Source organism: Phyllobates terribilis, unplaced genomic scaffold, assembly GCF_046119375.1.
Source record: "Phyllobates terribilis strain yellow unplaced genomic scaffold, ASM4611937v1 Scaffold_60__1_contigs__length_8166268, whole genome shotgun sequence".
NCBI classification, from domain to species: Eukaryota; Metazoa; Chordata; class Amphibia; order Anura; family Dendrobatidae; genus Phyllobates; species Phyllobates terribilis.
Genome location: NW_027362820.1, coordinates 7,938,762 through 7,965,170, shown reverse-complemented (window position 1 = coordinate 7,965,170; position 26,409 = coordinate 7,938,762). Strand labels below are relative to the sequence as shown.

General features: G+C 47.5%; 1 protein-coding gene across 1 annotated transcript; it reads left to right on the top strand.

Moving 5' to 3' along the window:
* The first annotated feature begins 3,253 nt into the window (after positions 1 to 3,253).
* LOC141192401 (vacuolar protein sorting-associated protein 37A-like) lies at positions 3,254 to 22,318 on the top strand. The gene is made up of 4 exons (XM_073661919.1): positions 3,254 to 3,584; positions 3,823 to 3,950; positions 17,000 to 17,058; positions 22,271 to 22,318. Exons 1-4 carry the CDS (start codon positions 3,541 to 3,543, stop codon positions 22,316 to 22,318), a joined length of 279 nt encoding a protein of 92 aa, XP_073518020.1. The 5' UTR covers positions 3,254 to 3,540.
* The last annotated feature ends 4,091 nt before the right edge of the window (positions 22,319 to 26,409 follow it).

The window sequence follows — 26,409 nt, the reverse complement described above, 5'->3', positions numbered from 1 at the left end:
TGCTCTCTCTCTCTTGAGTGTCTCTCCTGCTCTCTCTCGAGCGTCTCTTCTGCTCTCTCTCTCGAGCGTCTCTCCTGCTCTCTCTCGAGCGTCTCTCCTGATCTTGAGCGTCTCTCCTGCTCTCTCTCTCTCTCGAGCGTCTCTCCTGCTCTCTCTCTCTTGAGCGTCTCTCCTGCTCTCTCTCTCGAGCGTCTCTCCTGATCTTGAGCGTCTCTCCTGCTCTCTCTCTCTCGAGCGTCTCTCCTGCTCTCTCTCTCGAGCGTCTCTCCTGCTCTCTCTCTCTCGAGCGTCTCTCCTGATCTTGAGCGTCTCTCCTGCTCTCTCTCTCTCTCGAGCGTCTCTCCTGCTCTCTCTCTCTTGAGCGTCTCTCCTGCTCTCTCTCTCGAGCGTCTCTCCTGATCTTGAGCGTCTCTCCTGCTCTCTCTCTCTCGAGCGTCTCTCCTGCTCTCTCTCTTGAGCGTCTCTCCTGCTCTCTCTCTCGAGCGTCTCTCCTGATCTTGAGCGTCTCTCCTGCTCTCTCTCTCTCGAGCGTCTCTCCTGCTCTCTCTCTCGAGCGTCTCTCCTGCTCTCTCTCTCTCGAGCGTCTCTCCTGCTCTCTCTCTCGAGCGTCTCTCCTGCTCTCTCTCTCTCAAGGGTCTCTCCTGCTCTCTCTCTCTCGAGCGTCTCTCCTGCTCTCTCTCTTTCGAGCGTCTCTCCTGCTCTCTCTCTCGAGCGTCTCTCCTGCTCTCTCTCTCGAGCGTCTCTCCTGCTCTCTCTCTCGAGCGTCTCTCCTGCTCTCTCTCTCGAGCGTCTCTCCTGCTCTCTCTCTCTTGAGTGTCTCTCCTGCTCTCTCTCGAGCGTCTCTTCTGCTCTCTCTCTCGAGCGTCTCTCCTGCTCTCTCTCGAGCGTCTCTCCTGATCTTGAGCGTCTCTCCTGCTCTCTCTCTCTCTCGAGCGTCTCTCCTGCTCTCTCTCTCTTGAGCGTCTCTCCTGCTCTCTCTCTCGAGCGTCTCTCCTGATCTTGAGCGTCTCTCCTGCTCTCTCTCTCTCGAGCGTCTCTCCTGCTCTCTCTCTCGAGCGTCTCTCCTGCTCTCTCTCTCTCGAGCGTCTCTCCTGATCTTGAGCGTCTCTCCTGCTCTCTCTCTCTCTCGAGCGTCTCTCCTGCTCTCTCTCTCTTGAGCGTCTCTCCTGCTCTCTCTCTCGAGCGTCTCTCCTGATCTTGAGCGTCTCTCCTGCTCTCTCTCTCTCGAGCGTCTCTCCTGCTCTCTCTCTTGAGCGTCTCTCCTGCTCTCTCTCTCGAGCGTCTCTCCTGATCTTGAGCGTCTCTCCTGCTCTCTCTCTCTCGAGCGTCTCTCCTGCTCTCTCTCTCGAGCGTCTCTCCTGCTCTCTCTCTCTCGAGCGTCTCTCCTGATCTTGAGCGTCTCTCCTGCTCTCTCTCTCTCTCGAGCGTCTCTCCTGCTCTCTCTCTCTTGAGCGTCTCTCCTGCTCTCTCTCTCGAGCGTCTCTCCTGATCTTGAGCGTCTCTCCTGCTCTCTCTCTCTCTCGAGCGTCTCTCCTGCTCTCTCTCTCTCGAGCGTCTCTTCTGCTCTCTCTCGAGCGTCTCTCCTGCTCTCTCTCTCGAGCGTCTCTCCTGCTCTCTCTCTCTCTCGAGCGTCTCTCCTGCTCTCTCTCTCTTGAGCGTCTCTCCTGCTCTCTCTCTCGAGCGTCTCTCCTGATCTTGAGCGTCTCTCCTGCTCTCTCTCTCTCGAGCGTCTCTCCTGCTCTCTCTCTCGAGCGTCTCTCCTGCTCTCTCTCTCTCGAGCGTCTCTCCTGATCTTGAGCGTCTCTCCTGCTCTCTCTCTCTCTCGAGCGTCTCTCCTGCTCTCTCTCTCTCGAGCGTCTCTCCTGCTCTCTCTCGAGCGTCTCTCCTGATCTTGAGCGTCTCTCCTGCTCTCTCTCTCTCTGGAGCGTCTCTCCTGCTCTCTCGAGCGTCTCTCCTGCTCTCTCTCTCGAGCGTCTCTCCTGATCTTGAGCGTCTCTCCTGCTCTCTCTCTCTCTCTCGAGCGTCTCTCCTGCTCTCTCTCTCTCGAGGGTCTTTCTAGCGTCTCTCCTGCTCTCTCCAGCCCTTGTCTGCTTGATCGCTGATACTGCCATACTTTGTGGTCTGTATACACTGTGTTCCAAATTATTATGCAAATAATATTTTCTCAGATTTTCCCAAATTACCTATATGAATTGCAGTCATTGTAATTTTCCAGTCAAATAACTATTAGAGTACAATTGAAAGGTTTTTGTACAAACTGCCTATGATAACAGTATATTTAAAAAAAAATAAAAAACTCAAACTGCACTCAAAATGCATGTTCCAAATTATTATGCACAGCAGAGTTTTCAACCTTTTCGCTTTAATAAAGAACAAAAAAATGGTCATTTTTGAAATTATAAGCATTAGCAGGTTATTACTAACTGAAATCAAACAGTTTTCAACTCAAAACTTTATTCTAGGTGATGTTACATTTGCACATAGGACCCCTTGTTCGAAAGGAGCTTCTGAACTCTCTCGTCCATTGAATTTGTCAGGTTTTGGATGGTTTCTGCTTCAATTGTTTTGCATGAGGACAGAATACCCTCCCAGAGCTGTTGCTTAGATGTGAACTGCCTCCCGCCATCATAGACACTCCTTTTGATGATGCTCCAGAGGTTCTCAATGGGGTTGAGGTCAGGGGAGCATGGGGGCCACACCATAAGTTTGTCCCCTTTTATGCCCATAGCAGCCAGAGATGCAGATGTGTTATGTGCAGCATGAGACGGGGCATTATCATGCATGAAAATGATCTTGCTGCGGAATGCACGGTTCTTCTTCTTGAACCATGGAAGGAAGTGCTGTTTGAGAAACTCAACATACATTATGGAGTTCATCTTTACCCCTTCAGGGATCCTAAAAGGGCCGACAATCCCTCTCCCCATCATTCCAGCCCAAAACATTACTCCACCTCCTCCTTGTTAGCGCCGTAGCCGTGTTTGCATGGGGTGTCCATCAACCAGCCATCCTCCACTCCATCCATCTGGACCATCGAGATCATTTCATGCATGATAATGCCCCGTCTCATGATGCACATAACACATCTGCATCTCTTCACAAGTCTGCAGTCAGTGTCATGTCGGATCAGAAAACCCCTTTAAGAGCTTGTCTAATCTTGTTTCATCAGGAGCACACTGCTCCTCTGTCTTGCTGGCTACCTCCTTGCTGGGGGCAGTGCTCTCCTGAAGATGGACAGTTTCAACCAGCGGCATGGTCGCGCCGCTGGTCTGAACTATGCACTTTCCTCTGCTGTCGGCAGAGACCGCTTTGACTTTGCAGCGTCGGAGGAGCACAGAGGTACTGAATCCAGGGATCCGGCCAACTTCAGAGCTGCACTTGCAAGCTGTATAGCAAACTGCTTTCCTTGCCTAGGAGACTGGCCACCACTGATAGACAGCAGCAGTGGCCGGTAACCTAGGCACCGAACATTTCTGTTTCTGTAGTCTCTCACCAGTACCTGTATATATTTCTTAGGTGGGTGTGAACGGCTTTACATATAAGATGCCTGATCTCCCTGAAACGTTTCCTGAGCTGTCAGATTTGAGGTTTGTATTTTTACAACTAAAATAAAATAAAAAAAAAGTTTAATTTTTATTTGTCAAAATTTTTTTTCTGAATTCTATATTAGTTCTAATGATAAAATGACATCCATCCTAGTATTCCCCAGGGCCACCCCTATAGATAAGTCTGTGGGGGCTTATTCTGCACACTAGCTTCTCTGTACCCTGTTGTAACATTTCCATGAAAGTCTTCCACGCACGTTTCTCTTTTTTTCTACTTCAGCGTGTCACAGCTCACCGATATGATGGAGCAAGAGGATGTTCTTCTGGAGCAGTTTGTAAATCTTCCACAACTAAAACAGATTATATCTGATAAAGAGGAGCTAGTGAAAAATATCGAGGAGCTGGCAAGTAAGATTTGGTGGATGGTAGTTGAATACGGTTTTCATAGTGTTAATTCATAGTTTTGATGCCTTCAGTGTGAATGTACAATTTTCAAAGTCATGAAAATACAGAAAAATCTTTAAATGAGAAGGTGTGTCCAAACTTTTGGTCTGTACTGTGTATATATATATATATATATATATATATATATATATATATATATATATATATATATATATATATGTGCGTCTCATAAAATTAGAATATCATCCAAAAGTTAATTAATTTCAGTTCTTCAATACAAAAAGTGAAACTCATATATTATATAGAGTCATTACAAACACAGTGATCTATTTCATGTGGTTGTTTCTGCTAATGTTGATGATTGTGACTTACAGCCAATGAAAACACAACAGTCATTGTCTCAGTAAATTAGAATAATTAAGAAAAAAACACCTGCAAAGGCTTCCTACGTGTTTAAAAAGGCCCCTTAATCTGTTTCAGTAGGCTCCACAGTCATGGGGAAGACTGCTGACTTGACAGATGTCCAGAAGGCAGTCATTGACACACTCCACAAGGTCCCAAAGTTCCAATTTTAATTTGGGAATCAAGGTCCCAGAGTCTGGAGGAAGAGTGCAGAGGCACATAATCCAAGCTGCTTGAGGTCTAGTGTGAAGTGTCCACAATCACTGATGGCTTGGAGAGCCATGTCATCTGCTGGTGTAGGTCCACTGTGTTTTATCAATACCAAAGTCAGCGCTGCCGTCTACAAGGACATTTTAGAGCACTTCATGTCATGACGACAAGCTTTTTGGAGATGGAAATGTCATTCTCCAGCAGGACTTGGCACCTGTCCACACGGCCAAAAGTACCAATACCTGGTTTAAAAACAACAGTATCACTGTGCTTGATTGGCCAGCAAACTCGCCTGACCATAACCTCATAGAGAATCTATGGGGTATTGTCAAGAGGAAGATGAGAGACACCAGACCCAACAATGCAGAGGAGCTGAAGGCTGCTATCAAAGCAACCTGGGCTTCCATAATACCTCAGCAGTGCCACAGGCTGATCCCTCCATGCCACGCCGCATTGATGCAGTAATTGATGCAAAAGGAGCCCGAGCAAGTATTGAGTGCATTTACTGAACATACATTTCAGTAGCCCAACATTTCGGATTTTAAAATAATTTTTTAAGCTGTTATAAAATATTCTAATTTACTGAGATAATGACTTTTGTGTTTTCATTGGCTGTAAGCCATAATCATCAACATTAACAGAAATAAGCACTTGAAATAGATCACTGTGTTTGTAATGACTCTATATAATATATGAGTTTCACTTTTTGTATTGAAGAACTGAAATAAATTAACTTTTTGATGATATTCTAATTTTGTGAGAAGCACCTGTATATCTACACTGACCACAAAAAGTTAGGGATATGTGGCTTTCTGGTGAAATGTATGGAAAATGTAAAAAGTTCCCTCTACAGTAATATATTATAATACAAGTAGGGCGTTTAAGTAGAAGCATGTAACGGTGATTTCCTCATCTCAAACCATTTATTGAAACAAATGCCAACAACAGTGGTGGGTATACCCCAACAAAAAATGTCAATGTCTCAATAACTTGTCATGTGGCCTTGAGCAGCATCAATTACAGCTCGACAATGAATTCTCCTGCTGTTCACAAGTGGAGTTATTGTCTGCTGAGGCATGGCATCCCACTCTTCTTGGAGGGTGCAGGGCTGTGGAGTCTGAGTCGGTGTCTATTTTGGTGGAGTCGGTATAAAATGGACCCACTCCGACTCCTAAAATATATAATAAATTGGGTACAGCAGTACAATACAGGATGTGCTGTAAATGTTTCCATAAGAATTTTTGAAAGTTATGAAATGTCCTATAAATGTCTGTTCTGTTCCTGATCTAAGGATCTCGGCTTTTAGTTCAGATGAATCTGTGCTGCACTTTATGTACACGCTCAGTAGTGACCAGGGCTGTGGAGTCAGAGTCGGGAGTCTGAAGTTTGGCTTACTGACACCACAGCCCTGGAAAGGGCGGTTCTCAGGTCATTGAGGTTCTGGGGTACAGAGTTACGAGCCTCTACACAGCGACTCAGCTGATCCCATAGGTTTTCTATGGGATTCAGGTCTGGAGAAAATGCAGGCCACTCCATTTGAGGTTCCCCTGTCTCCAGCAGCCATTCCCTAATGATGCAACCTCAATGAGCTGGAGCCTTGTGATCCATGAAGATGAAATTAGGCCTGTGTTGTGAATGCAGAGGGACAATGACAGGATTAATGTTGTTATTCAAGTAGTAGGGGCTGTTTAATACCAATTCTAATTGAACCCCAAATTTTATTGGGCGATACATGGATCAAACACCTGATGTGAATTTTGCCATTAAGCTCCTTGTTAGAGAACAGCAAGTTGTGCAAAAAGTACTGAAACATTGAACAGTTGGACATGTGCATTCAAAAGTTTAGAGAAGGTCACATTAAGTTCACCTGAAAAGGTTAGAGGGCATTTTAGGTTCATCCTGAAATTTCACCCAAAAGCCAAATATTCCTAACTTTTTGTGGGTAGTGTATATACACACACATACATATACATGGTGGTAAAAATAGTATTTCATACACTGCCGATTTTGCAAGTTTTCCCACCTACATAGAATGGAGAGGTCTGTAATTTTTATCGTATATCCACTTCAACTGTGAGATACAGAATCTAAAAATAAAAACCAGAAAACCACATTGTTTGATTTTCAAATCATTAAATTGCATTTTATTGCATGGAATTAGTATTTGATTTCCTACCAACCAGCAAGAATTCTGGCTCTTACAGAGCTGTTAGTGTTTCTTTAAGAAGCCCTCCTACTCTGCACTCATTACCTTTTATTAATTGCACCATATAAACCTGTATAAAAGACACCTATCCACAAGCTCAATCAATCACACTCCAACCTCTCCACCATGGCCAAGATCAAAGAGCTGTCTAAGGACACCAGGGACAAAATTGTAGACCTGCACAAGGCTGGCATGGGCTACAAGGCAGTAGACAAGGAGCTTGGTGAGAAGTCAACAACTGTTGGCACAATTATTAGAAAATGGAAGAAACACAAGATGACTGTCAATTCTCCTCGGTGTAAGACTCCATGCAAGATCTCGCCTTGTGGGGTAAGCATGATTCTGAGAAAGGTCAGGAATCAGCCCATCACTGCACAGGAAGACCTGGTCAATAACCTGAACAGAGCTGGGACCACAGTCTCAAACAACAGCACATGTCCAGGCCCATTTCAAGTTTGCCAATGACCATCTGGCATGGGAGAAGGTCTTGTGGTCAGATGAGACCAAAATAGAACTTTTTGGTATCAACTCCACTCGCCGTGAGAAAGAAGGAGGATGAGTACAACCCCAAGAACACTGTTCCAACCGTGAAGCATGGTGAGGAAAATGTCATACTTTGGGGGTGCTTTTCTGCAAAGGGAACAGGATGACTGCACCATATTGAAGGGAGGATGGATGGGGTCATGTATCGCGAGATTTTGTCCAACAACTTCTATCCCTCAGTAAGAGCATTGAAGATGGGACGTGCCTGGGTCTTCCACCATGACAATGACCCGAAACACATAGCCAAGGAAACTAAGGAGTGTCTCTGTTAGAAGCATTTCAAGGTCCTGGAGTAGCCTAACCAGTCTCCAGACCTGAACCCAGTAGAAAATCTTTAGAGGGAGCTGAAACTCCAATGTTGCCCAGCGACAGCCCCGAAACCTGAAAGATCTGGAGAAGATCTGTATGGAGGAGTGGGCCAAAGTCCCTGCTGCGGTGTGTGCAAACTTGGTCAAGAACTACTGGAAACTTCTGACCTCTGTAATTGCAAACAAAGGTTTCTGTACCAAATATTACGTTCTGTTTTTCTATTGTATCACATACTTATTTCAATCAATAAAATGCTAATTAATTATGTAAAAATCATACAATGTGATTTTCTGGATTCTTCTTCTGTCTCTCACAGTTGAAGTATACCTACGATAAAAAAAAAAATACAGACCTCTCCATTCTTTGTAGGTGGGAAAACTTGCAAAATCGGCAGTGTATCAAATACTTATTTTCCCCACTGGATATACACAGCGGGTGAAATACTCACACTTCACCAATTTTCTAAGTAACTATGTTACTAAAGGTGCTATAGGCATGAAATTCTCCCCAGATATCAGTAACAGACCATCCAATCCACATAGGCAAAGAAATCAAACAATAGATGTCCATAAATTAAGTTATGTGTAGTGTTGAGCATTCCGATACTGAAATATCGGGTATCGGCCGATATTCACTGTATCGGAATTCCGATACTTAATTCCGATACTTTTATAATATCGAATACCGGAATCGGAAGTTCCCATAATGCCTGCGCTCTGCAGTGTCTGTGAAGGATGACAAGCTGGATGGCAGCGCTCAGCTGAGATCCAGCCTCTCATCAGAATGCCATCCCAGCGGGGGAGAATTCTCCTGATTGTTTAAAAGCCGGCGCGCGGTAAAAAGCCGCCGGCTTTTAAACAATCACGCAGCCCCATACTGCTTCCCCGCAGCCTCCCACCCCGATCCTCCGCTCCCCTCGCCACCTCCCATCCCGATCGTAAATTAGGACCGGGCGGGGAGCGCAGCACCAAGGAGCGAAGGACCCGGGCGGGGAAGCCGGCAGTGAAAAGACTTCACCGCCGGCTTTCCCGTTCTGTGCTGCGCTTTCCCGCCGGTTATTTCAAATGAACAGCTGAGGTATCAGGTGATGCCGATCAGCTGTTCATTTGAAGTAGCCGCGGTGCCCTCAGAGGGTTCATGTGAGTTCATGCTTGACTGCATGAACTCACATCAACTTTCCCACGGCCGCACAGGTCAGCCTCACCTCCCAGACCCGTCATGATTAGTGTGTGTGCGGGGTGTGTGTGCGGGGTGTGTGTGCGCGATGTGTGTGCGCGATGTGTGTGCGGTGTGTGTGCGGGGTGTGTGTGTGCGGTGTGTGTGTGCGGGGTGTGTGTGTGCGGGGTGTGTGTGTGCGGGGTGTGTGTGTGCGGGGTGTGTGTGCGGTGTGTGTGCGGGGTGTGTGTGTGCGGGTGTGTGTGCGGGCAGACATAGGCCGATGTGACACTACTACTCCCATCGGCCTATGTCTGTCCCCCGTCCACTCCTGCCAGCAGGATCAGCTCGATGGGAGCAGTAGTTCCCATCAGCCTGATCCTGCTATTTAAATTGCCCTACTGTGTCCCCAATAAATGTTAAATACATGTCATTGGTGGCCAGTGGTTACCTAAAAGAAATTAGTTCATACATTACCTGTCCCCGCCGATCGCCACCTAAAATAAAGTAAAAAATAAAAAACTACACCTATACTCACCTAGACACCTAATTCCCCGAAGCCATCGATCTCCTGTAATAAAATATAAAATAATAAACCACAACCTTATCCTTACCCCTCCGTAGTAGTCCACGAGTGTCCCACGAAGATCTCCAGTTCAGAGCAGCCACATAGAATGTGACCGCTCTGAACCGCTGCCGCCGCTAGAATGACGGGGCCGTAAGGGTTCACCGGAGTTCAGGCAGCGCTGCTCCGGTTAGCTCCTTTACGGCACTGCTGTATCGTGAGAAATTCCCACGGTACAGCACTGCCGTAAAGGAGGTCTCCGGAGCTGCGCTGCCTGAATGCACTCCGGTGACCTCAGTCAGTGGCTCCCGCTGCCGGGAGCGGACGTGTTCCCGGCAGCGTGAGCTTACAGCAGCCATGCACAGCTGTCACCATCTCCAGATGTGACAGCTGTGCATGGGAGATCAGCGCAGGAACGTGGACAGGTAACTATTTTTTTTTTAGTAAACTAAGAATTAAATAAAATGGTGTTTTATTTCAAATAAATTATTTTTTTCTGGGTGTAGTGTGTTTTTTCTTTTTAACACTTTGTAGGTTAGTAATGGGGGTGTCATATAGACGGCCATCATTACTAACCTGGGCTTCATGGCAGCTGGCGCTGACATGAACCCCACCACTATTACCCCCTGCCACCGCACCAGGGCAGCGTGGAAGAGCGAGGCTAAGTGCCAGAATTGGCGCATCCTATGGATGCGCCATTTCTGGGGCGGCTGACGGCTGGTGTTTCTAGCCTGGGAGGGGGCCAATATTCATGGCACCCTTCCTGAGCTATTAATATCAGCCCCCAGCTGTCTGCCTAGCCTTTGCTAGCTATTAAAATAGAGGGGACCCCACGTCATTTTTTTTTGGGGGGTCCCCCATTTTAATAGCTAGTAAAGGCTAGGTATTCAGCTGGGGGCTGATATTAGTAGCCTGGGAAGCTCCGTGGGTTTTACCCCCTTCCCAGGCTTCAAACATCTGCCCCAGCCGTCTGCTTAACCTCCGCTAGAGACTAAAATTATGGGGGATCCCACGCCATTTTTTTTTTAAATAAATCCTTTATTTTAACACTAAATGACATTTGAGGACTTAATAAAGATGCAGTCCCTAAATTATTATTTATTTTTTAATAAATTTTTCCCAAAACTTTTGACGTGGGCTTCGCCATATTTTTGTATGCCAGCCAGGTACAGCATCCAGCTTCTATGAACGCGCCATTTTCCGGGGCGGCCGCGGACTGCAATTTTCAGCGGGGGGGGGGAGGGCAAAAAGCTTGGGCCTCCCTGCGCTGCAGATTCCATCCCCCAGCTGCCTAGTTGTACCTGGCTGGACACAAAAATAGGGAGAAGCTCCACGTTTTTTTTTTTTTAATTATTTCATGAAATTCATGGAATAATTAAGAAAAAAAGGGCTTCCCTATATTGTTGTGTCCGGCTAGGTACAAATAGGCAGCTGGTGGTTGGGGGCAGCCCGTTCCTGCCTGCTGTACCTGGCTGGACACAAATATAGTGTGAAGCCCCACGTCAATTTTTTTTTAATTATTTCAGGAAATTCATGAAATAATTAAAAAAAAATTATGTGGGGCTTCGCCCTATAATTGTGTCCAGCCAGGTACAGCAGGCAGGAACGGGCTGCCCCCAACCACCAGCTGCCTATTTGTACCTAGCCGGACACAACAATATAGGGAAGCCCTTTTTTTCTTAATTATTCCATGAATTTCATGAAATAATTAAAAAAAAAAATGTGTGGCGCTTCGCCCTATTTTTGTGTCCAGCCAGGTACAACTAGGCAGCTGGGGGCTGGAATCTGCAGCGCAGGGAGACCCAAGCTTTCTGGGTCCCACCCGCTGCAAATTGCAGTCCGCAGCCGCCCCGGAAAATGGCGCGTTCATAGAAGCGCCATCTTCTGGCGCTGTACCCAACTCATCCAGGGCCCTGGTGCGGTGGCTCACTGGGTAATAAAGGGGTTAAGGCCAGCTTGGCATTATCAGCTGGCCCTAAGCCCGAAATTCATGGGGTCACGCCAATATTAGACATGACCACCATGAATTTCTAGTAAAGTATTTAAAAAAAACACAAACACCCAGAAAAAAGTCCTTTAATTGAAATAAAGACACAATTCTTTATTGTTCTAAATTAAACCATACTTACCGCCACACCCATTCCAGCTGAAGCCAACGATCTCCTGCAATAAAAGTAAAATAATAAAGCAACCTCATCCTTACCTTTCCATGGTTCCCAGGACAGCTTCAGCTCTGCTACATCGAGATGACAGGCTGGACCGCAGCAGAACGCTGCCATCCAGCCTGTCATCCCGCGGACACTGAGAAGCGCAGGCATGCTTGCGCTCCTCAGTGTCTTTCTGTGACGTCATCCAGATGAGCCGAGGTCATGTCCAATGAACTCAGCTCACCTCATGCACGTCACTGACAGCGTGGGAAAATTCTCCTGCACTCAGCGCTTCAGCGTGAGAATTCTCCCACGCTGTCAGTGACGTGCATGAGGTGCGCCGAGTTCATGGGACATGACCTCACCTCATGCACGTCACTGACAGCGTGGGAAAATTCTCACGCTGAAGCGCTGAGTGCAGGAGAATTCTCCCACGCTGTCAGTGACGTACATGAGGTGAGCCGAGTTCATTGTCGGCTCATCTGGATGCCGTCACAGCCAGACACTGAGGAGTGGAAGTATGCCTGCGCTTCTCAGTGTCTGCGGGATGACAGGCTGGATGGCAGCGTTCTGCTGCGGTCCAGCCTGTCATCTCGATGTAGCAGAGCTGGAGCCGTCGTGGGAGCCATGGAAAGGTAAGGATGAGGTTGCTTTATTATTTTTCTTTTATTGCAGGAGATCGTTGGCTTCAGCTGGAATGGGCGTGATGGTAAGTATGGTTTAATTTAGAACAATAAAGAATTGTGTGTTTATTTCAATTAAAGGACTTTTTTCTGGGTGTTTGTGTTTTTTTTAAATACTTTACTAGAAATTCATGGTGGTCATGTCTAATATTGGCGTGACCCCATGAATTTCGGGCTTAGGGCCAGCTGATAATGCCAAGCTGGCCTTAACCCCTTTATTACCCAGTGAGCCACCGCATCAGGGCCCTGGATGAGTTGGGTACAGCGCCAGAAGATGGCGCTTCTATGAACGCGCCATTTTCCGGGGCGGCTGCGGACTGCAATTTGCAGCGGGTGGGGCCCAGAAAGCTTGGGCCTCCCTGCGCTGCAGATTCCAGCCCCCAGCTGCCTAGTTGTACCTGGCTGGACACAAAAATAGGGCGAAGCTCCACGTTTTTTTTTTTTTAAATTCATGAAATTCATGGAATAATTCAGAAAAAAAGGGCTTCCCTATATTGTTGTGTCCGGCTAGGTACAAATAGGCTGCTGGTGGTTGGGGGCAGCCCGTTCCTGCCTGCTGTACCTGACTGGACACAAATATAGGGCGAAGCCCCACATCAATTTTTTTAAATTATTTCATGAATTTCCTGAAATGATTTAAAAAAAATTGACGTGGGGCTTCACACTATATTTGTGTCCAGCCAGGTACAGCAGGCAGGAACGGGCTGCCCCCAACCACCAGCTGCCTATTTGTACCTGGTTGGACACAACAATATAGGGAAGCCCTTTTTTTCTTAATTATTCCATGAATTTCATGAAATAATTTTAAAAAAAAATGCGTGGGGCTTCGCCCTATTTTTGTGCCCAGCCAGATACAACTAGGCAGCTGGGGGCTGGAATCCGCAGCGCAGGGAGACCCAAGCTTTCTGGGCCACCCCCGCTGCAAATTGCAGTCCGCAGCCGCCCCAGAAAATGGCGCGTTCATAGAAGCGCCATCTTCTGGCGCTGTACCCAACTCATCCAGGGCCCTGGTGCGGTGGCTCACTGGGTAATAAAGGGGTTAAGGCCAGCTTGGCATTATCAGCTGGCCCTAAGCCCAAAATTCATGGGGTCACGCCAATATTAGACATGACCACCATGAATTTCTAGTAAAGTATTTAAAAAAACACAAACACCCAGAAAAAAGTCCTTTAATTGAAATAAAGACACAATTCTTTATTGTTCTAAATTAAACCATACTTACCATCACGCCCATTCCAGCTGAAGCCAACGATCTCCTGCAATAAAAGTAAAATAATAAAGCAACCTCATCCTTACCTTTCCATGGCTCCCACGACAGCTTCAGCTCTGCTACATCGAGATGACAGGCTGGACCGCAGCAGAACGCTGCCATCCATCCTGTCATCCCGCAGACACTGAGAAGCGCAGGCATACTTCCACTCCTCAGTGTCTGGCTGTGACGGCATCCAGATGAGCCGAGGTCATGTCCAATGAACTCCGCTCACTTCATGTACGTCACTGACAGCGTGGGAAAATTCTCCTGCACTCAGCACTTCAGCGTGAGAATTTTCCCACGCTGTCAGTGACGTGCATGAGGTGAGCTGAGTTCATTGGACATGACCTCACCTCATGTATGTCACTGACAGCGTGGGAGAATTCTCACGCTGAAGCGCTGAGTGCAGGAGAATTTTCCCACGCTGTCAGTGACGTGCATGAGGTGAGCTGAGTTCATTGGACATGAACTCGGCTCATCTGGATGACGTCACAGAGAGACACTGAGGAGCGCAAGCATGCCTGCGCTTCTCAGTGTCTGCGGGATGACAGGCTGGATGGCAGCTTTCTGCTGCGGTCCAGCCTGTCATCTCGATGTAGCAGAGCTGGAGCTGTCCTGGGAACCATCGAAAGGTAAGGATGAGGTTGCTTTATTATTTTTCTTTTATTGCAGGAGATCGTTGGCTTCAGCTGGAATGGGCGTGATGGTAAGTATGGTTTAATTTAGAACAATAAAGAATTGTGTCTTTATTTCAATTAAAGGACTTTATTCTGGGTGTTTGTGTTTTCTTTTAACTTTGACTATGGGGTTAGTAATGGGGGTGTCTTATAGACGCCTCTCCATTACTAACCTGGGCTTGATGTCAGCTGGCATTATAAGCTGACATCAACCCCAACCCTATTACCCCCTGCCACCGCACCAGGGCAGCGTGGAAGAGCGAGGCTAAGTGCCAGAATTGGCGCATCCTATGGATGCGCCATTTCTGGGGCGGCTGACGGCTGGTGTTTCTAGCCTGGGAGGGGGCCAATATTCATGGCACCCTTCCTGGGCTATTAATATCAGCCCCCAGCTGTCTGCCTAGCCTGTGCTAGCTATTAAATTAGGGGGGACCCCACGTCATTTTTTTGGGGGGGTCCCCCATTTTAATAGCTAGTAAAGGCTAGGTATTCAGCTGGGGGCTGATATTAGTAGCCTGGGAAGCTCCGTGGGTATTACCCCCTTCCCAGGCTTCAAACATTTGCCCCAGCTGTCTGCTTAACCTCCGCTAGAGCCTAAAATTAAGGGGAACCCCACGCCAATTTTTTTTTAAATAAATCCTTTATTTTAACACTAAATGACAAGTACAGTAATCAACACTGTCACTGTACTTCATATATATGTGACTGACATGTTTCTATCTATCTAATCTATGTGTGATTCTCTATTCCTTCTATTCTAAATTGTCGGGTACAGATGCTGAATTGCCGGCCGGCTTTCTTAAAGAGACGGTGCATGAAAACACTATTATTTTTTTAAATAAATCCTTTACACTAAATGACAAGTTCTGTAAGCAACACTGTCACTGTACTTCTTATATATGTGACTGACATGTTTCTATCTATCTAATCTATGTGTGAAGCTCTATTCTGTCTGTTATAAATTGTCGGGTACCGCTGCTGAATTGCCGGCCGGCTTTTTTAAAGAGACGGTGCACGAAAACACTAATATTTTTTTTAATAAATCCTTTACACTAAATGACAAGTACAGTAAGCAACACTGTCACTGTACTTCATATATATGTGACTGACATGTTTCTATCTATCTAATCTATGTGTGAAGCTCTATTCTGTCTGTTGTAAATTGTCGGGTACCGGTGTATGCCGCTGATGAATTGCCGGCTTTTCATGTCATTCTACATTATTCTTAGTTGTTTTACTTCATGTAGAATTAACCTACAAGGAAAGAAAGGGTTTATTTTCATTCCGATATTTGTGTCCCATTGACTTGCATTGGTTTCCGGTATCGGAATCGGCGATATCCGATACTTTTTGGGTATCGGCCCGATCCAATCCGATACGATATTTCCTGATATCGGAAGGTATCGCTCAACACTAGTTATGTGTAATAATGAGAAATTGCACGGGGAAAAAGTATTGACTATGCTTACTGAAAAGTATTTAATACTTCGTACACAAGCCTTTGTTGGTGATGACAGCTTCAAGATTCATCCTGTATGGAGAAACTAGTCGCATGCATTGCTCAGGTGTGATTTTGTCCCATTCTTCCACACAAACACGCTACAAATCCTGAAGATCTCTTGGGCTCCTTCTATGAACTCTGAACTCTGAGCTTCAGTTCCTTCTATAAATATTCTGTTGGATTCAGGTCAGGTGATTGGGTGGGCCATTTTAGCAGCTTTAATTATCTCTCTCTGAAAACAATTGAGCGTTTCCTTGGCTGTGTGTTTGGGATCATTGTCTTGCTGAAATGTCCACCCTTGTTTCATCATCATCCTGGTAGATTGCAGCCGATTTTTATCAAGAATGTCTCGTACATTTATCCATTCCTCCTTCCTTCATTAATATGAAGATTGCCGTATGCTGAAAAACAGCCCAACACCATGATGTTCCCACCTCCAAACTTCACTGTTAGTATGGTGTTTTGGGGGTGATATGCAGTGTCTTTTGGCCTCCAAACATGGTGTGTATTATGACATCCAAAGAGTTCAATTTTGGTCTCATCTGACCAGACTATATTCTCCCAGTATTTCACAGGCTTGTCTAAATATTGTTGAGCAAACGTTAAACACGCGTCAACATGCTTTTTGTTCAGCAATGGAGTCTTGCGTGCTAAGCGTGCATACAGACCATGGAGCTTGAGTGCATCACTTATAGTTTTCTTTGAAACAATTGCTGATTCCTGGTCTTTCTGTAACTCTCCACAGGTGGTTCTTGGTCATGGACAACTCTTTTGATAATTAATTTCACTCCTCTGTTTGAAATCTTGCGGGGAGCACCTGGTCGTGGCCGGTTTATTATGAAATTATGTTCTTTACATTTCTGGATTATGGCCCCAGCAGTGCTCACTGGAGCCTTCAGTAATTTAGAAATTCTTCTGTAACCAATACCATCAGTATGTTTTGCAACAATTAGGTTGCGGAGGTCTTGAGACCGCTCACTGGTTTTACCCATCATGAGATGTTTCTTGTGTGGCATCTTGCTAGCGAGACACCTTTTTATAGGCCATCAGTTGAACCACCTAATATTATTTTTCACTAAGTGGCAGGATGGGTTTCTAATTACTGATAGATTTCAGCTGGTGACATGACTTTCCATGGCTTTTTGCCTCTCTCTCTCTTCATGTGTTCAGTACCTTTTTCCTGTGTCATTTCTCATTATTACACATAATTCATGGACATCTATGATTTGATTTCTATGCCTGTGTGGACTGGATGGGTTGTTACCGACATCTGGTGAGAATTTCATGTCAATAGCACCTTTAGTAATATATTTACTTAGACAATTGGTGACATGTTCAATACTTATTTCATCCTCTGTATGTGTATATTAATATATATTTTTTTTACATTTTTTTAATCCAGAAAAGAATCTTCAAATTGAGCCAATTCTGGAGTCAAAGCGACAAGCATTATTAGATAAGGTAAGCCACTGTGGATGGGGCTGACATGGCAGGCGCAGTCTTTACGGTAGGTTTGGTTCATTTGTGGATTGTGCTAATGTAGCACCCTGAGGATTCGGCTGCTACAGGGGTATTGCACCTCAACCCAGAGGTGTGATATTCCACTCCCGGGTAAGGATGGAGTGTGGATCTGAGCTCGGTAGGCTGCATGCACTACATACATCCCATTTCCGAGGAGCAGACCGACGGTACTCCCACTTAGAAATGTGCAGGTACGACCGAGTCTGTTCCTGGCTGGAGTGGGAGGGGGGTGGAACATCCCAAGTAGTGTAGGGGCAGATAGGGGGAGCAGCCTGGGTAAAGATAGGAGCTCATTGGGTGCTGGTCACCTGAGCTCACACATAGAGGGTGTATATAAGGTGGGCACCAACTAAGAACAGGGTCAGTTGCAGAGAGAAAGTCAGCGAGCGGAGGAGAAGAGAGACCCAGAGTGAGAGAGGAGAAAGAGAGACCCAGAGGGGGAAACAGAAGAAAAGGACTCCAAGAACCCAACTTAAATCCCCGGGTGAAGAGTCGGCACAGGGTACCGGAACCCAAGCTGGTGGGGGCAAAAACACACCCCAGCCAGAGACCGGAGGCCGTGGGCAGCGTTTGCCACGGCCACCCACCACATCCACCACGAAGGCACACCACGTGGAGGGTCAGGGAACCCAAGGCCAAGGGTCTCCCAACAGAAGGCCCGAGGGAGCTGGACCTGGGTGGATCTCTAGTGGGGACGGCCAGAGGAAAGGACAGAAGGAGAGCTCAGGGTCACGCTCCGGACTTATTTGGGGGTTGGCTGGATCCAGAACCTGGTGGACGCAGCACGGTTCGGGAGGTCACTCGAAGCTGGAGTGACCGGAACATCAGCAGTGAGTAAACATCCTAAACTGCATAACCCGACTCTGTCTCTGATTGCCGTCTACACTGCATCACCACAACCCCCATCCTCTGCACCTGATCCCCCTGAGGCTATACCCCACCCGTTGGGGGTTATATCATCACAAGCTGCACCTGCACCATCAGCCTCAGCGGACCCTGCTGCAGCGGCGGCCATAGTGACCGCAACACAACGGGTGGCGTAGTCGACATTAAGAACTTAGTAACATCTGTAGGACTGCCACATACAACTCAGTTTGACACCCTGGGCACGGACCGGGTCACAGCCACTCGGAAGACTACAACCCCCATCTGATCCGGCTCCGGATATTCCCCCTAAAAGAATATGGCCCAGGGGGCGCGTCAACTTTGGCGTAGTCGGCAGGATTACGTGCCCGCAACACCCGGGTACTGCGTGCCTGAAGAAAAGAACGAGTTTACCTCAAAAAGAAGTCTCCTGCCGGTTCCGGAGGGTCCCCGCCATCGGACCCCATCACCAGTCGATTCCCGCCGGTTGTCCGCCATTAACAGCTTTTTCCCGCCATCTGCAGAGTTTCCCGCCACTGGGAAGCGATTCCCGCCATTTCCAAAGGTTTCCCGCCTTGGAAGAGCGGACGCCATTATGGGCGTGCCAGAGGGTGGCGAGAGGCCACCTCCCATCGTGGGCCAGGACCGAAGATGGCGCCAAAAGTGGAAACCGCCCCCACCAACAGAGACTGTGATGCTAGAGGTGTCTGTCAGCGTGAAAGAACAGCCCCTGGAGCTGACAATCACCAAATGGCCTCGGGACCGCCCTTGAGGGGGGAGGAGACGAAAGGAGAGAACAAAGATGGGTGCCGCCTGGAGCAGTCTGGAGCGAGCGCACCCGGAGGCAAGAAGCCTGGAGAGGAGTAGCAGAGAAGCTCACCCGGAGATGGCCAGAGAGCAGAGCAGCACCGGCCCGCTGGCCAGGAGCCTGCTCGAAGAAGAGCAGAGCAGCACCGACCCGTTGGTCAGGAGCCTGCTGGAAACCACGACCCCACTAGGCCTAGTGGAGGTCCTCGCACAGCTCCCCCGAGACCGGGAGTGTGCACAGACTGCCCTGGAGGGCCTCGCACGGAGGATGGCCCGGGTACAGCGAGAGACATTGGCGGAGTGGAGCCGAGAGATGGCCCAGCAAACCAAGACCCGGAGCACGCCAGCCAAGATGAGGAGACAGACCGCCTCTGAGTATGGCGCGGGAGGACCCAAGGCCGGAGACGGCGCCGAGAAGGGAGCCGAACGCATGGAGGCAGGTAAAGGGGACGTCTATACCCCAAACCAGGACACCGCTTACCTGCCCCAGCTCCCCGTCGCAGAGCCCGAAAGTCCCCCTGCTGTGCCCGAAAACGCCATGTCACCGACGCAGACTAGGCCCCAACCGGAAGCCGCCGCCGCGACCCCTGTGACGCCATGCGCACCGACCCCGAGCGTGGCAAAACAGGAAGTAACACCAGCCTGGTCGCAGGGCCTAGAATTCCTGGGCGTCGCATCACCAACAGCGCCCCCTACCTCCGCGGAGCCTCCGGCCTGGCCGCAAGGCCAGGTAGCCCAGGGCGCCGCCGTCCTGACGGTGCCCTTCACCTTCCAGTTGCCCCAGGCCTGGCCGCAAGGCCTGGGCAACCCGGGCGCCACCACCACCGCGCCCGCACCCGTAAAACCAAGGGTGCCGCGTCTGGGAGAGGACTTGTTTGCCCAGCACACGTGGCCGGACGGGCAGCCTTTCATCTGGCCCCAGAGATATTATGAACTGGAGCACCAGAGGAGAGTTGGGGCCATGTGTGCACCCCTGATTCCGGCTCCGAAGCCCGTGATAAGGATCTCGCCCCCGCTTGAAGAGACCCAATTTGAGTGGGACCCCACCGGAGAAGACCTAATGGGGTTCACTCAAGAAACCAGGGCAGCTGCAGCGGAGCGTGCTGAGTGCTGCCGACAGCAGCTCGAGGAGTATGCGAGGGAGCGGAGAGAGAGGCGGGTCCGGGAACAACAGGCCCAAATAAGGAGCGCCGAGCAGAAGAGCCGAACCAGGAGGGACCCCCGTGCAGCGCACAGTCCCCGCACCACCGGGACTGTAATTAAGTTCAACATGCAGCATGGGTGGGGCTTCATCAGAGACCACAACACCCCCGGCGACGTCTTTGTCACGCGCAGAGATGTGGAGTCCCATCTGCCGGAGGGGCACAGAGGTCGTGACCTTTATATCGGGGACGAGGTCACCTTTACCCGGCACAAGTGTGCCAAAGGACCTTACGCCCTCCATGTGCATCGCCTGACAGAGGAGGAGCTGCGATGTGAGGAGGAAGAGCAAGAGGATCCGGACGGGTCTGAAGCTGAGATCCCCAAAGAAGGAGCAGGAGGAAGACGTTGTTGAGTACAGCGGAGTAGGTGCTGTAAATAGTTACCCGATCGGGGTATAAAGAAACTGTTACTGCAAATATAGTCCCCGTTGGGACCAGCTGAGTGAACTGTTTACCCGTTTACCCTTAATCCCACAGGCTGAGGACTGGGAGCAGCCATTCCCTTTCCCTCCTTAACTGGCCGAGGACTGAGAGCGGCCATATCCTTGTATATAGTTGCGCGTCCTAAAGCGCCCCCTACCGGTTTTATAGGAAAACCATTTTTCTAGAAAGACTGTCGCACTTTGCCCGGTCAACAGTTGCACAGTGACCGGAGGAGAAACAAGAGACGACGAGAATGTTTTATCTGAAAAGTTTTATATATATATAATGTTTTATATGTTTTATATGTTTTATATGTTTATGGAAAAAAATGTTGTATGTTTTTGGTGTTATGTCTTACAGCCCGAGGACGTGCTGTGATTTACCAGGGGGGAATGTAGCACCCTGAGGATTCGGCTGCTACAGGGGTATTGCACCTCAACCCAGAGGTGTGATATTCCACTCCCGGGTAAGGATGGAGTGTGGATCTGAGCTCGGTAGGCTGCATGCACTACATACATCCCATTTCCGAGGAGCAGACCGATGGTACTCCCACTTAGAAATGTGCAGGTACGACCGAGTCTGTTCCTGGCTGGAGTGGGAGGGGGGTGGAACATCCCAAGTAGTGTAGGGGCAGATAGGGGGAGCAGCCTGGGTAAAGATAGGAGCTCATTGGGTGCTGGTCACCTGAGCTCACACATAGAGGGTGTATATAAGGTGGGCACCAACTAAGAACAGGGTCAGTTGCAGAGAGAAAGTCAGCGAGCGGAGGAGAAGAGAGACCCAGAGTGAGAGAGGAGAAAGAGAGACCCAGAGGGGGAAACAGAAGAAAAGGACTCCAAGAACCCAACTTAAATCCCCGGGTGAAGAGTCGGCACAGGGTACCGGAACCCAAGCTGGTGGGGGCAAAAACACACCCCAGCCAGAGACCGGAGGCCGTGGGCAGCGTTTGCCACGGCCACCCACCACATCCACCACGAAGGCACACCACGTGGAGGGTCAGGGAACCCAAGGCCAAGGGTCTCCCAACAGAAGGCCCGAGGGAGCTGGACCTGGGTGGATCTCTAGTGGGGACGGCCAGAGGAAAGGACAGAAGGAGAGCTCAGGGTCACGCTCCGGACTTATTTGGGGGTTGGCTGGATCCAGAACCTGGTGGACGCAGCACGGTTCGGGAGGTCACTCGAAGCTGGAGTGACCGGAACATCAGCAGTGAGTAAACATCCTAAACTGCATAACCCGACTCTGTCTCTGATTGCCGTCTACACTGCATCACCACAACCCCCATCCTCTGCACCTGATCCCCCTGAGGCTATACCCCACCCGTTGGGGGTTATATCATCACAAGCTGCACCTGCACCATCAGCCTCAGCGGACCCTGCTGCAGCGGCGGCCATAGTGACCGCAACACAACGGGTGGCGTAGTCGACATTAAGAACTTAGTAACATCTGTAGGACTGCCACATACAACTCAGTTTGACACCCTGGGCACGGACCGGGTCACAGCCACTCGGAAGACTACAACCCCCATCTGATCCGGCTCCGGATATTCCCCCTAAAAGAATATGGCCCAGGGGGCGCGTCACTAAGGAATTCTGACGATCTCACCCTTGCTATATTGAAGTTGGTGAAATTCACATTGATAATCTGCTGTATTTTCACCCCACAATGACATGCCGGGATTTGGAACATCTTTGGCGTTCTCATTTTTCTATATGGGCAATCTTTACAGTTTGCGGATGAGATTTGTAAAGTCTCATCCACTTACCTTATAAACCTGCTCTGATCTGGCCGTAAAAGCTGCAGCAAATGCGGCCGGCGTGAATTCATCCTCATTTCCTTGTGTTTTTCTTCTCTTCCAGTATGAGCTTCTGACTCAAATGAAAACCAGCAAAGACAGCATGAGCTGAGCGAGGTAATGTGGCGGATACGGGGCTGGAGAAGATGGCGCCTGCGGGACAGTGATATCACCTCTTGTGAATGGTGGATTCTATTGTATATTGATTGTTACCTTTCATTATTATCCTGTCTGTGATGATCATGAGACTGATGCAAAGCCTTGTGAACAGAATAAGAAGTTTGAGTCTAGTATTAGGATTAATGGCCAGTTTGCATTTTTTTTTATCTAGATTGTGTTATGGAAAATCGAAAAAAAACTCAGTAGTTAAAAATAACATGTAAAGAGAAGCTGTCAGCTTTCTCATGCCTCCCGAAGCGCCACCATGGATTTATTCATCTTTTTGTACCCTGTGTAAAGAGCCCATTAATAGTGGCTTACTGATTTCTAACATTTTTATAACTGCGGCCGTGATAATAAGTAGGTGAATATTTGTGGGGGCATTGCAACGCGCCCCACCACTAGTCACCCTCTAATTAGCAAATTGCCACCACAATTATAAAATAGATTTTCGCCAAATGCAGAAATCAGAAAGCCACTAAAAGGGGTTTGTTAGGACGGGTATAAAGTGAGAAATAAATACATGGTGACGGTTTGTGATCTCGGGGGAGCTGACAGGTTACCTTTAACATAAAGTCCTGGTCATTTTCTGATGACACATTCCCTTTAATTGCAGAACTGTGCTGTCAGTAGATCTCTTTGATAAGTTAAAGGGTAATAAAAGCCCTTTATGTGTCCTGTGGAAACTGGACTTCTAATCTGCAGAAAGCCGCTGAAGCCACAAATTACATTATTGTTCAGTAGAACAAAGGGAACGTTCTGAAAGGTTTACAGTGCGGGGGGATATGGACGGCGTGCACTGTAAGGGGGCCATGCAAGAATTGGCTGAATATTGAAATATTACTATATGTATGATGTCGCTACTAGTGATGAGCGAGCGTGCTCATTTAACCCTTTAAACGAGCACGCTCGGGTACTCGCCAAGTAGTTTCGGCGTGCTGTGCATATCGGTTGCAGCCGCAGCAGCTGCATGTGTCGCGGCTGTTACACAGCTGTGACACATGCAGAGACTGGCTAACAAACAGGCAATCCCTGCATGTGTCACAGCTGTGTAACAGCCGCGATACATGCAGCCGCCCCGGCTGCAACGGAAATGCTGAACACGACAAAACTACTCAGCGAGTACCCGAGTGTGCTCGTTTAAAGGGTTAAACGAGCACGCTCGCTCATCACTAGTCGCTACATGTTCCCAGACACTGGCTACATGGCCCAAGGTGGCATTGTAATTGCTCTCTAGATCATATTGTGCATCTGTGCAGAGCCGAGTCCTGTCATGTTTCACTTATGTCTCTAGAAGCCATTCACATCACTGACGATTTGTCTCCTATCTCTCAGTGCTGCCACAGTAGAGAAGCTGCAACAGTCCATATCCCTGCACAGCCAGGACCATGCACCGCTATAGGTACGATAATATACCGCCATGTTGTCTGCATGTTCATATACACCATCCATACTATGCACCGCTATAGGTACGATAATATACCGCCATGTTGTCTGCATGTTCATATACACCATCCATACTATGCACCGATATAGGTATAATAATATACCGCCATCTTCTCTGCATGTTTATATACACCATCCATACCATGCATCGCTATAGGTATGATAATATACCGCCATGTTGTCTGCATGTTTATATACACCATCCATACCATGCACCACTATAGGTACGATAATATACCCCCATGTTGTCTGCATGTTCATATACACCATCCATACTATGCACCACTATAGGTACGATAATATACCGCCATGTTGTCTGCATGTTCATATACACCATCCATACTATGCACCAATATAGGTACGATAATATACCGCCATGTTCTCTGCATGTTTATATACACCATCCATATCATGCACCGCTATAGGTACGATAATATACCGCCATCTTGTCTGCATGTTTATATACACCATCCATATCATGCACCCGCTATAGCTACGATAATATACCGCCATCTTGTCTGCATGTTTATATACACCATCCATACCATGCACTGCTATAGGTACGATAATATACCGCCATCTTGTCTGCATGTTTATATACACCATCCATACCATACCATGCACCGCTATAGGTATGATAATATACCGCCATCTTGTCTGCATGTTTATATACACCATCCATACCATGCACCGCTATAGGTACGATAATATACCGCCATGTTGTCTGCATGTTTATATACACCATCCATACCATGCACCGCTATAGGTACGATAATATACCGCCATCTTCTCTGCATGTTTATATACACCATCCATACCATGCACCACTATAGGTACGATAATATACCGCCATGTTGTCTGCATGTTTATATACACCATCCATACCATGCACCGCTATAGGTACGATAATATACCGCCATCTTGTCTGCATGTTTATATACACCATCCATACCATGCACCGCTATAGGTATGATAATATACCGCCATCTTGTCTGCATGTTTATATACACCATCCATACCATGCACCGCTATAGGTACGATAATATACCGCCATCTTGTCTGCATGTTTATATACACCATCCATACCATGCACCGCTATAGGTACGATAATATACCGCCATGTTGTCTGCATGTTTATATACACCATCCATACCATACCATGCACCGCTATAGGTATAATAATATATCGCCATCTTGTCTGCATGTTTATATACACCATCCCTACTATGCACCGCTATATGTACGATAATATACCGCCATGTTGTCTGCATGTTTATATACACCATCCATACTATGCACCGCTATAGGTATAATAATATACCGCCATCTTGTCTGCATGTTTATATACACCATGCATACCATGCACCGCTATAGGTATGATAATATACCGCCATCTTGTCTGCATGTTTATATACACCATCCATACCATACCATGCAACGCTATAGGTACGATAATATACTGCCATCTTGTCTGCATGTTTATATACACCATCCATACCATACCATGCACCGCTATAGGTACGATAATATACCGCCATCTTGTCTGCATGTTTATATACACCATCCATACCATGCACCGCTATATGTATGATAATATACCGCCATCTTGTCTGCATGTTTATATACACCATCCATATCATACCATGCACCGCTATAGGTACGATAATATACCGACATCTTGTCTGCATGTTTATATACACCATCCATACCATACCATGCACCGCTATAGGTACGATAATATACCGCCATCTTGTCTGCATGTTTATATACACCATCCATACTATGCACCGCTATAGGTATAATAATATACCGCCATCTTCTCTGCATGTTTATATACACCATCCATACCATGCACTGCTATAGGTACGATAATATACCGCCATGTTGTCTGCATGTTTATATACACCATCCATACTATGCACCACTATAGGTACGATAATATACCGCCATCTTGTCTGCATGTTTATATACACCATCCATACCATGCAACGCTATAGGTATGATAATATACCGCCATCTTGTCTGCATGTTTATATACACCATCCATACCATGCACCGCTATATGTACGATAATATACCGCCATGTTGTCTGCATGTTTATATACACCATCCATACTATGCACTGCTATAGGTATAATAATATACCGCCATCTTGTCTGCATGTTTATATACACCATGCATACCATACCATGCACCGCTATAGGTATGATAATATACCGCCATCTTGTCTGCATGTTTATATACACCATCCATACTGTGCACCGCTATAGGTACGATAATATACCGCCATCTTGTCTACATGTTTATATACACCATCCATACCATACCATGCACCGCTATAGGTACGATAATATACCGCCATCTTGTCTACATGTTTATATACACCATCCATACCATACCATGCACCGCTATAGGTACGATAATATACCGCCATCTTGTCTGCATGTTTATATACACCATCCATACCATACCATGCACCGCTATTGGTACGATAATATACCGCCATCTTGTCTGCATGTTTATATACACCATCCATACCATACCATGCACCGCTATAGGTACGATAATATACCGCCATCTTGTCTGCATGTTTATATA

Excerpts from the sequence above, each read along its gene's own strand:
- LOC141192401 (XM_073661919.1), top strand. The coding sequence starts at position 3,541 with ATGCCTGATCTCCCTGAAACGTTTCCTGAGCTGTCAGATTTGAG. Across the intron at positions 3,951-16,999 it reads AAATATCGAGGAGCTGGCAA|AAAAGAATCTTCAAATTGAG; the intron begins GTAAGATTTGGT and ends TTTTTAATCCAG. Across the intron at positions 17,059-22,270 it reads GACAAGCATTATTAGATAAG|TATGAGCTTCTGACTCAAAT; the intron begins GTAAGCCACTGT and ends CTTCTCTTCCAG.